The sequence below is a fragment of the Echiichthys vipera genome (genome assembly GCF_963691815.1).
Source record: "Echiichthys vipera genome assembly, chromosome: 19".
NCBI lineage: Eukaryota > Metazoa > Chordata > Actinopteri > Perciformes > Trachinidae > Echiichthys > Echiichthys vipera.
In genome coordinates, this window is record NC_139844.1 from 4,598,943 (window position 1) to 4,611,201 (window position 12,259).

The following is a 12,259-nucleotide window of genomic DNA, read 5'->3' on the forward strand; positions in this document are numbered from 1 at the left end:
TTTTGATGCTCTGATCTTGCTCACTGCTCAGATATAGTTAGTCTGGTCGAGCCTACGCTACGCAAAGATCATACTCTCAACCTCGCCGTGTCCGTGAGGGTTCGCCTGACATAAATGCCTGTCATCTGACCATGTCCACGAGGGTCCGGCCCATGGATGTATTATTACAACTGGATACTGGATACTGGACACCATTGAACCTTCAGTTCAATGAGAATTGCTCACTTGATGCATACACAAGGAAAGTTTCTGGGCTTCCCGGTTTACTTCTACGATGTGTGGCCCACTGAATATGTGCTGTAGTGTTTGTCCTGCTGGCCACGCCCGGAGTTCCTGCTCGCTCCTTAGACTTTATATTGGGATCATGCTGTTCTAGGCTTCAAGAAAGTTCTACAAATATGAAAGCTTAATGGGTTAAAAGGTTTGTGGCTGGAGGTGTCCTGTCAACAGTTTTACACATGTCTCTTTTACAATGGTAGTCAAAGGAGAAAATGCTTTTTGGGCCACAGCAGGATTTTTTGTTGCAGTGACCCTTGGAAATAATTGACTACAAGGCAGAGCTGCAGGGTCCTATCCAGGTCAAATAATACATCCATGTTCTTCATCCTCAGATGTTTGTTTTATTCCTGTTTCGCTCCTGCCACATGAATTAAAAGCCATCAACACGCCCGTTTACTCACTCATTTACATGCAGTTTAAAAACGATTATATTCGGGTTATATGATGTTATATGTTTATATGATTAGGGCATGATTGGATTATTGAAGTTCCCCACATATACATAAGAGGGGGTTGAAAGGGAAAATGACGGGAGTAACTCTTCCTCCTGTAAAGTAGGTTGACTCTGCCAACATACAGCTGGGCGAAATACGGCTTTTTCTTACGGTTCACCTTTGTCAAAATCACAAACAAACGACTTTTGGACAGAATTATGACAGAAACGGGTGTTCTTGGTGGTGATGTTTGCCGTGGTGAAGTCCTCCCTCGGTTTAAAGGTAACGCTCTACTTTTGTTTTGTTTTTTTCACATTGTTGTCGGCGCCATTGCTTCCTGGTTTATTCTATTTCTGGGTCAAAAGCCAACGCCGCGGAGTGGGGAGGGGGAGTTATAATCTCCGGAGCATGCGCAGACAAGAAACCCGATAGAATTTCGGGAAAGCTGTTTCCATGTCTGGTCCAGGTCTGTTAACCGGGGTATGAGAACTCTGATTTTACCCAGGTTACTGGAGTATTCCCTTAACTGGAGAAAGACCATTTTCGGGTTACTGATGTGCACGTAAACGCACTGACTGTGAATCCTCAGTACACTGACCTGCTCTATTCTCACATGGGCTCACACAGAGATGGACAGTTTTTCTAGAGGGAAGCTGGCAGTTTAAAGTCTGTTTAATGTCGGTCCAACTGATTCAGACATTTGGGTTCCCACACACAGCTCCTTTTGGGTAATGATTGGATAATTTCAGGTTTGCAGTGCATGTTTTTATCTAACCAACAGCCTAAAATGAAAAATATTCTATTATTAATATAACCTGTGTGCACTATTCTGTACTGTATACTTACAGTACTGTTTCTCTTAGTGCAGTGACTCGGGGCAGATGCTGCTGTTATCAGGTCTGACTCACTAAAATCACTTTTATCAGCTCGAGGAACAAATACAAGTACAATTATAAAAATCCATGAGAGTCATAAATGACCTTGTTTGCAGTTGGAGGTGTCCAGTCAACAGTTGTACAGATGTTATTTTTACAATGTTGGTCAATACAGAAAAAGTTTTTTGTTGCAGAGTGGCCACTGGAAAAAAGTCTACGAGCGACGCCATATCCAGTTCTAATAATACATTCATGGTCCGCATGCACCACCTGCATGCAGTGCATGGAAATGTGGAAATGCACATGTTGAAACGCCTGACGGAGCGGACCTCAATAAGGTATGACAGAACTGTGTGTGTGTCCTCGTGACTGGTACAAGTCTAAGGACTGCGCCTGTTGAACTATAACCGCTGCTCTACGTCGATCGCCTCACCTTAAGATATGATGTTTCTATGTTTCAGTCTAGGTTTGAAATAAGCTGCACAGCTCAGAGGATATACAGATGAGTAATGAATAATAATCATAATGTGTTATATCCTACAGTATGTTGCCAAATAATCCATTTGAACATCAGGAAACCTTTTCCGTGCAGGATTGCAGCCCGTTATAGTGACAGAGAACCATGTGACAGTGTTTTGGACATATCAGGTTACACACATTGTACTGTTGCATGTAGCGGAGACACTCACCCAAAGGTCATGTTCGGCATAGTCGAAGAGGAGCCAAACCTTCCTGTCACTGTGGGACAGGAACACTTTCTGCAGGGCGATCACATTCGTGTGTTTCAGTTCTCGTAACAGCTGGAAGACACAACGGAAATATGTGAATCACTTTAAAATAAGATAAGATAACGTTTCAATTTAAGCTCTGTCTGTAAGCACAGCAAATATGTTTTCTTGATATGTAATAATTACAGACTGGCAAGAGCACAAAATGAAAAGATGGATGGATGGATGGGACAAAGGGCAAATTCCTTCAGTGTGGTGGCCCCTGAATAGCCTCCTAAAGTGAAATTCCAGCATAAAATCATCCCAGGGTCTTTTTCGGCAAACACAGTCATCAAATAAGCCATCAAGACATTTTTTTTCATGTAACAACTATTAACGGAGAAATGTCGGAGAGTTGCTAACAGCCGAATGTGGCTAAGACACTGATTAGCTCGGGGCAGCACGGTGAAGGCATTCAAACGTCTTTTTTAACCAGTAATACTGCTCCAAACAACACCAAACCTCTGCAGTAGCATGAGAGGAGGCCTTACATAGAAAACAAAGCACCAATGGGCTCCTTCCTTTTCGATAGAAGAGAGCAACCCTACGTCAAACGCCCCCTTACGGTGAAAACAAAGGAGAAGACCTCAGTGTTCTATAGGCGCTAATCGAAAACAGGAGTACTCAGTTTATAATAACAGTCATATTCAAGATTGTAATCTCACACAATGCTGTCTATAGCAACATTACAGTTTCAGTTCCCTGCGGACATCCATACATATGTTCATTGTTTGCAACAGCAATATTATCTCATTGATGATCTGTCGGTTTAATCTAAATTCAGGTGAATTGATTTGCTTCATATTGTTTGTTAGACATGTATTAGGTTCTATTTGTGGGGGTACCTAACTGGAGGAGACAGTTAGCCGCATGGCATGAACCGCAGCAGAGGGATCGGACTCCGGATGCACCCACTGCTGGTTCTGTGGTTTGCGCTGCCTTGATTGTAAATGATACATGCACTAAGTAACTCTCTAGGCTGTTGCCCTCGGCTCTCCTCTCTGGTGAAGCAATCTAGCTAGTTTCTTAGCCTAGCTTGTTAGCTATCAGCTAGGCTTCATTTGGCGGGGGCATCCCTATGTTCCCTGGTCGCATATGCCTCTGTCTTCGCAGCATTTTGTTATTGTTAGAAGCTACAGTTAGGGTCAGGATTGGGGTCAGGGTTAGGGTCTACATAGGCCTATTTGCCGGGGGGGGGAAAAAAGGCAGGGGAACATAGGACCCTTTCTGTGACAAGCGAGGAACAGCAGACCCCGCTTTGTATGTGACCCGGAAACATAGGACCCTTTTTAAAAAAACAAAAACGGTCAGATGTTCCCCACTTTTCCTAAAAAAGGTCCTATGTTCCCTGCCTTGTTTGTGACCGGGGAACATAGGACCCGGGGAACATAGGAATGCTCCCCATTTGGCCCACCTCAGCTGCACCTCTTTCACCATTTTTGGATTAGCCAGGAGCAGGCAGAGTCATAACAATGCAGAGATGGCGATGACCGGAGCCACAGAAAGACGCCCACTTTGAGCTCCATTTTGGCTCTTCAGAAACCTCAGGGTGAGGACGACACAGAGACTACGTCCGTTTTTTTCTGTGGCTGCAACTTTCCCTTAGATTTCTTAGCAAATTTATTCTATCCTCTGGACCTTGAAGATAAAGATAACCTCAGAATGTGTAAGTCACGCTGAATCTACAATGATGTGCATCATGTCTATGTGTTCAGATTGGACTGACAGAGAATGAGTGCAACAATCGGGCACTAAGGGCTGTCCTGTACCTTAATGTCTTCCATGAGCTGTGTCACAGCCACTGCTGCAGCTGCTGAGCACGTTGATAAGCTGGCTAAAACAGAGGGTCAAACTAAAATCTATCAGATAACTTCCCAGCATGCACGTGTTTGTTTGCTTCACCGCTTCCTTCTGCACAGCCCCTTCAACTTTCCCACACTTCCCCAGAGGGGTGTGCCTCACAGTTTAAGAATTCACATTTTTCACTCTCACATTCCTGTTGCCTCTTCTTAATGCTAACAATCTATACCAAAGTGGTATACCAACAAGCTATACTCTGAAATGCTTTGCTAAGGCATTGAAGAATTCCTTAGATTAAATACAAGGCTGGCTTACATTGAACACACACCCTCAGCAGCTTACCCACAATACATGCAATGCAGAGTTGTATTTTCATCATAATTTATTGACCATTATATGATGAACACCATATGTAAGTCGAACATAACATAATGTGATTCCTATGGCAACCAACTATCCCAGTCAAAGAGATGCAGTGGTTCAATGTCCCAAGTGAAAATAAGATGAATCCATTGTACCAGGATGGAAACTTGTACTGTTGTATGTTCATGTATCAGTGAGTCTCTGGCTGTAACAGCAGCTGAAGGCCTAATGGAAGTCAGCAGTGAGACAGCAGCTGCATAATGCATAATCATTGGTTTTACTCACTCCCTTTCACACTACGCCATTTGCTGACCCACCACAGACTGTTCATAATCAATCATGCCCTTTGACATGCCTCCATGTCTGCAGGGTGTTTCAGTTGGGACGGCAACAGAACTGAAACACACTGAATGAATTATTCACTGACACAGGCTCCGTGAGTGGCTGACTCAAGTCCAACGTCCTCATTTCTTACTAACTGAGTATCACAGAAGGACAAATGAATGATGCAGTGAGCGGGCACACTCACACTTGGCATTCGTACCTTGCCCAAGCACAATTCACGGCTAAAGTCGAGTTCTTTTGACAAGTGTGAGAGCCGCGTCCAGGCACGGTACAGTTGAGAAGTGGGCTTTGGCACGACAGAATTGGACAAGTTCAAATGTACGAGCTCAAGCATAAAATGTATATATCAGCGTATCAGCAAGAGGGCATTCGTGCCTTGGCCCAGATCTTTTGAAGAAGTCTGAATGCAGGCCGGGCCTGGTTGGTGGGGGAGGGGGGAGACTGATACAATACCTATTTTAGATGGGGAAAATTCACTGATTATCGATATGGTGGTATGACATTGCAAAGGTACTAAGAATGCTTCTTTCCTAAACAAATAACTTTATTAAAGAATATTTAACAGCATCATATATCTCCGGCGTTTGTGTTCTCCACAGCGTCTCCCCGTCTCTTCTTCTCTGTTGTTGGTGTATTTCTGTGGCGTTTTTAGTCGGTTTCACTGGTTTCTCGTGGACACAGAGATTTCTTGAGCTGAGTCTGTGTTGACGGAAAACTTTTTAAGAACGACAAAAAAAAAGGTTGTTTTTGATCGCGGGGATGTACCCTAAATAGTCTTTTATTTCAGATGTGGTTGGTAGATTCACAGCGAGGTTAAAGTTTAAATTTGAATTGAGATACATTGTTTTTGGCGGTAAGATGTTACTGCAGGCGAGCCTCTAAGTCCTCAACTCCCAGAGTTCCTTTGGAAACCTGGCATGATGCGTTCACATGCTCCATATGTCTGTTGATCCTCCAGTGTGAGTCAGCAGTAATGAAATGTTACTGCAGCGGTCAGACACATCAGATTGAGCCTGACTCTGAATTCAGACTCGAACGTTCCCTTTCATTACACGTTTACTTTCAGAAGTTGGAAATTCCTGATTTCCAAGAACAAGTGAACGCAGCATAATCAGCAGTGACGAGCTCCACCTGGGCAGACCGTCCGCTGCTGAGTGGAGTAAAAAAGTGCTTTCATTAGTGGGTCATATGCTCAATCAGCATTGTTTTAACTCACTCTGTGATAGAGAGGAACTTAACAGACAATTAATAGATGCAAGTCTTATGGAGTACAACTTTATTCCGTGTGTCCCATGCATAGACCAATGTGTGGCAACTGTGCCATAGAATCAACATCGAGCGCCACAAATTGATTGTTTCTTTCTTGGTTTTTTTCAACGCGACATTGAAATGTAAATATTGTTCCGTTTATTCATCTGCGCATAGCATTCTTTCTCCCTGTCTCTCACACACACACACACACACACACACACACACACACACACACACACACACACACACACACACACACACACACACACACACACACACACACACACACACACACACACACACACACACACACCAGTTTCGCTCTAACTTCTGGTTGGTGCTGAAATCTGAGCTAGGGATGTATCCATTCATCTTGAGACAGTTCAAATTGATTGTGTGACGATTCAAGTAGGTTGAGACGAAAAAGGAATAGGAGGGCGCTATCTACTTTTGACTTCCGTTGTTGACGTTCTCCGTCAGTCGCCTCATTTGACAGCGGTGCAAAGATGGCGGCTGCCAGCAGTTTTGTCTTTTGGGAGTGAAAGACGTTGTGTATCTTCATCCACTGATGTCCTGTCCTACGCGCTGTCAGTGACACAGGCTGGTAGAAGTGCGGAGCAAGTTATTACGTAGATCCTTACAGGAATAGCTCTGTAAGCTACGGAGGCTAGTCTGTGTGTTAGTGCAGGAGAAAAGAGAGACAAAATAAAAATAAAACATGGATTTCACAAGACAAAAACCCAAGACGGGAGAAGGAGAACATAGCAGTTAAGTTGTTACGTTTTATTAAATGTTTCAGATTTCCTGAAGCTGGTTTGTTTGTGTAAACAGTGCCTCTGCTAACAGAATATTATATAATATATATAATATATATAACAGAGTATTCCTCATGTGTACGGAGAATATGAATAACCTGAGTTCTCTGTGCTCATGTAAACACCATATCCTGAATATGATCATAAGCCTCATTAACTGGATATTCATGTCCATGTAAACACACTCATTTGATGACTGGAACGGTGTGCTTCCATGGGGGCAGCATGAAGCGGAAGGTGGTGTTTTCCTGTGCAAAGTTTGCAGTACATGTTGGTTTGATGTGGTCAGGATGTGACTGTTAAAGAGTGTGTACATGGAAGAGACATCACTTAATAAAAGGTGTAATTAAATTTTACTCAGGCTTTGGTTTTTATTCAGGCAAGAGAACATGAGCTGTACTGAAACCTTAGTGTGCTTTAAAGAATGAAGACTGAGCTGAATCATTTCAAATGCTAAAAACTATCGGCGAATGCAGCAGACCACATTGGCCTCAAAAAACGCAATATCGGACGATGGTATCAGTCAACCGATGTATCGGTCTATCTCTAGATCAGTGATGCGTACGCTACGTTGCTTCTGAGGGGAACTTTTTTCTACAGCTGTGATGTCGGGGAGCAACTTCAGTACGACACACAACAAATCCCAGATTTAGCGCTAACGTTTGCTACCGTCATAATTTATCATTTGATAGCTACTACAATGTTTTGCTAAATCAGCACGATTTATTGCAGGAGCATGACAATCGGGACAAACATTTACCCACCCTGTGGCATAGAGCCCTCCAAAATTCAGTCACCAGGGGAATATTTTAGTCGCATTTGGCGAGTAGCAACCGCTAGTTTAGAGCCCTGGCCATGCCCCTGGTGTGTAAAGGCCTTAATGTGGAAAGAACCTTTCATTACAGTGAGGTACAGCATAAAAACCAGGACCTGAACACCTCTACCCAGAGCCAATGTATTTTAATTATCTTAAATCAATCAAAATAAATATGCACTGGATCAATTGTGATAATGTTGTACCCAAAAAGAAGTTGAGGACGGCCTTGGCATGGGAAGTGACAGAGGGAGGGACAAACTGAGGGGGATAATGCAGGAGTTGTATGCTTGGGGAAAAGAGGTTTGTGTTTCATCACAACCTTAATCCACAGGCTATAATAGGACATTGTAGTAATGAGCCCTGGGCTTAGGGCTTTTACATCCCCAGCTCTGTGGCACCACGCTCAACACGCTGGAGGCTGTGTGCTGGACCAGACTAACCCTCTGAGTCCTCATATGAACACTAATGCTACTTCCACACACAAACCCAGCATCTGAAACCCGATCATGGACACATGTTCATCAATAGTAGTACTTTAGTAGTAGTAGTACTGCAGTAGTAGTAGTAGTAGTAGTGTAATAACTATATTACACATATTAGTGTAATAACTATATTACACATATTACTAACTAATAACTAAATTTTTTGACTGAAATTGCTTTGAGGATAACGATGACCTGGACTAATGAGAACATTCACAAGTAGTGTAATAGGTTTATTTCTAGTGGTTGCAGTTCACACAAAACCACAGTGTATTAAATTTCTGCTGCAGACAAAAAGGTACCAAAGCTACATAGCGTATTTACTTAAATGACTCAACACCATTATGTTGAGTAATTAAGTCACAGTCAACTAGTAAGTAAGTAAAATGCCATTTTATTCTTTCAGAACTCGGAACATAGAGTAATGATATTGTATAAAGAATAATTCTGGTGATATTCTATATTTTTCTGATTAATCTAATGAAAGGACTCAAACCAGCAGTGAATGTATCTACTAGTGTCTAGTGTGCATCGCGGCCCGGTATCTCTTCTTCCTGAACTGTTAAAAACTCATTGATGAGCCTCACTGTTGCTCCGGGTGACATGTCTCTTAATTACTGAGGGATGCAACTAATGATAATTTTCATTAATGATCCATCTGCTAAAGAGGAGGGAGTTAGCTAACGTTAGGAAAGTAAAGTCAAAAGTTCAGATAAACTAAATGACTAAAGAGGAGGGACTTAGCTAACGTTAGAAAAGTAAAGTCAAAAGTTCCGATTAAACTAAATGACTAAATAGGAGGGAGTTAGCAAACGTTAGCAAAGTCAAAAGTTTAGATTAAACTAAATGACTAAAGATGAGGGAGATAGCTAACGTTAGTAAAGTAAAGTCAAAAGTTCAGATTAAACTAAATGACTAAAAAGGAGGGTGTTAGCTAATAAAAGTAAAGTAAATAGTTCAGATTAAACTAAATGACTAAATAGGAGGGAGTTAGCTAACGTTAGTAATGTCAAAAGTTCAGATTAAACTAAATGACTAAAGAGGAGGGAGTTAGCTAACGTTAGTAAAGTAAAAAATCCAGATTAAACTAAATGACTAAAGAGAAGGGTGTTAGCTATTAAAAGTAAAGTAAATAGTTCAGATTAAACTAAATGACTAAAGAGGAGGGAGTTAGCTCACATTAGTAAAGTAAAGTCAAAAGTTCAGATTAAACTAAATGACTAAAAAGGAGGGTGTTAGCTAATAAAAGTAAAGTAAATAGTTCAGATTAAACTAAATGACTAAAGAGGAGGGAGTTAGCTAATAAAAGTAAAGTCAAAAATTCCGATTAAACTAAATGACTAAAGAGGAGGCAGTTAGCTAACGTTAGTAAAGTCAAAAGTTCAGAATAAACTAAATGACTAAAGTGGAGGGAGTTAGCTAATGTTAGTAAAGTAAAGTCAAAAGTTCAAATGAAACTAAATTACTAAAGAGGAGGGAGTTAGCTAATGTTAGTCAAGTCAAAAATTCAGATTAAACTAAATGACTTAAGAGGAGGGAGTTAGCTAAAGTTAGTAAAGTAAAGTAAAAAGGTTTAGATTAAACTAAATGACTAAAGAGGAGGGTGTTAGCTAATGTTAGTAAAGTCAAAAGTTCAGATTAAACTAAATGACTAAAGAGGAGGGAGTTAGCTAACGTTAGTAAAGTAAAGTCAAAAGTTCAGATTAAACTAAATGACTAAAGAGGAGGGAGTTAGCTAACGTTAGTAAAGTAAAGTCAAAAGTTGAGATTAAACTAAATGACTAAAGAGGAGGGAGTTAGCTAACATTAGTTAAGTAAAGTCAAAAATTCAGATTAAACTAAATGACTAAAGAGGAGGGAGCTAGCTAATGTTAGTAAAGCCAAAAATTCCGATTAAACTAAATGACTTAAGAGGAGGGAGTTAGCTAAAGTTAGTAAAGTAAAGTAAAAAGGTTTAGATTAAACTAAATGACTAAAGAGGAGGGTGTTAGCTAATGTTAGTCAAATCAAAAGTTCAGATTAAACTAAATGACTAAAGAGGAGGGAGTTAGCTAACGTTAGTAAAGTAAAGTCAAAAGTTCAGATTAAACTTAATGACTAAAGAGGAGGGAGTTAGCTAACGTTAGTAAAGTAAAGTCAAAAGTTCAGATTAAACTAAATGACTAAAGAGGAGGGAGTTAGCTAACAATAGTAAAGTAAAGTCAAAAGTTCAGATTAAACTAAATCACTAAAAAGGAGGGTGTAAGCTAATAAAAGTAAAGTAAATAGTTCAGATTAAACTAAATGACTAAAAAGGGGGGAGTTAGCTAACGTTAGTAATGTCAAAAGTTCAGATTAAACTAAATGACTAAAGAGGAGGGAGTTAGCTAACGTTAGTAAAGTAAAACATCCAGATGAAACTAAATGACTAAAGAGGAGGGTGTTAGCTAATAAAAGTAAAGTAAAATAGTTCAGATTAAACTAAATGACTAAAGAGGAGGGAGTTAGCTAAGGTTAGTAAAGTCAAAAATTCCGATTAAACTAAATGACTAAAGAGGAGGCAGTTAGCTAACGTTAGTAAAGTCAAAAGTTCAGAATAAACTAAATGACTAAAGTGGAGGGAGTTAGCTAATGTTAGTAAAGTAAAGTCAAAGGTTAAGATCAAACTACATGACTAAAGAGGAGGGAGTTAGCTAACGTTAGTAAAGTAAAGTCAAAAGTTCAGATTAAACAAAATGACTAAAGAGGAGGGAGTTAGCTAACATTAGTAAAGTAAAGTAAAAAGTTCAGATGAAACTAAATGACTAAAGAGGAGGGAGTTAGCTAATGTTAGTAAAGTTAAAAGTTTAGATTAAACTAAATGACTAAAGAGGAGGGAGTTAGCTAATGTTAGTAAAGTCAAAAGTTCAGATTAAACTAAATGACTAAAGAGGAGGGAGTTAGCTAACGTTAGTTAAGTAAAGTCAAAAGTTCAGATTAAACTAAATGACTAAAGAGGAGGGAGTAAACTAATGTTAGTAAAGTCAAAAGTTCAGTTTAAACTAAATGACTAAAGAGGAGGGAGTTAGCTAGCGTTAGTAAAGTAAAGTCAAAAGTTCGGATTAAACTAAATGACTCAAGAGGAGGGAGTTAGCTAATGTTAGTAAAGTCAAGTCAAAAGTTCGGATTAAACTAAATGACTAAAGAGGAGGGAGTTAGCTAACGTTAGTAAAGTCAAAAGTTTAGATTAAAATAAATGACTAAATAGGTACGTTCTTCTTCTTCTTGTGTTTTCTGTTGGACGCTTGTTTCCATGGTTTCACTGCAAACTGCACACTGCCAATGGCTGTATGAAACATCATCACGTAGCATTACGGCACAGCGTGCATTGGGAAATACAGGCAGTAACGCAAAAGGAATAAATGACTGAGAACAGAACCTTGTATCAAGCATGTAATGCCTCATATTCTACATCACCGGCCAAACTGGCTAGTAAGTTATTAATACCTGCCAAAAAGAATTTTGTTGTTTTAAGGACAGTTTAATTCTATTTTAGGGGAGCTAAACCTCCTGTACTGTAACTGTTGATGGGCTCAGTCGACACTCTGACATGGGTACCTGAAGAGCTGCTTAAAAGGGACCATCCTTTTTTCATGCACTTGTCAATTGATGTTGGACTATTTTCCTTCCTTAACATCAGGGCTGCCCCCGACCAAGAATTTTTCTTGTTCGACCAGGGGTCGTCATTTAGAGCTATTAGTCGACTAATCAACGCATATATAGTGTATATATATGGCTAACACTACTTACATGTTTAAGGTGGTAGGTCATGTTCGTCTAATGTTGCTTACATGTTTTAAGGTGGTAGGTCATGTTCGTCTAATGTTACTTACATGTTTAAGGTGGTAGTTCATGTTCGTCTAACAGCGGACCTCTCACTCCAGAAACTCACATCAATCCTACCTGTCTCTATCATGGAAAGAGTTGTGGATTTCACCCAGAAAGCCCAACTATCGCAGCACAACAAGAGCAAAGAGAGACAAACCAAGAAATTTCACAATTTGCAATCCCGG

The 12,259-nt window shown here is 40.3% G+C and overlaps 1 protein-coding gene across 1 annotated transcript in view; it reads right to left on the reverse strand.

The window, feature by feature from the left end:
* The window catches only part of cdk19 (cyclin dependent kinase 19), a 94,808-nt gene that overhangs the window by 46,766 nt on the left and 35,783 nt on the right, over positions 1 to 12,259 (reverse strand). Inside the window, exon 3 of the mRNA XM_083933842.1 lies at positions 2,278 to 2,388. Coding sequence (XP_083789968.1) covers positions 2,278 to 2,388 — 111 coding nt within the window. The remainder of the gene's footprint in view (positions 1 to 2,277; positions 2,389 to 12,259) is intronic.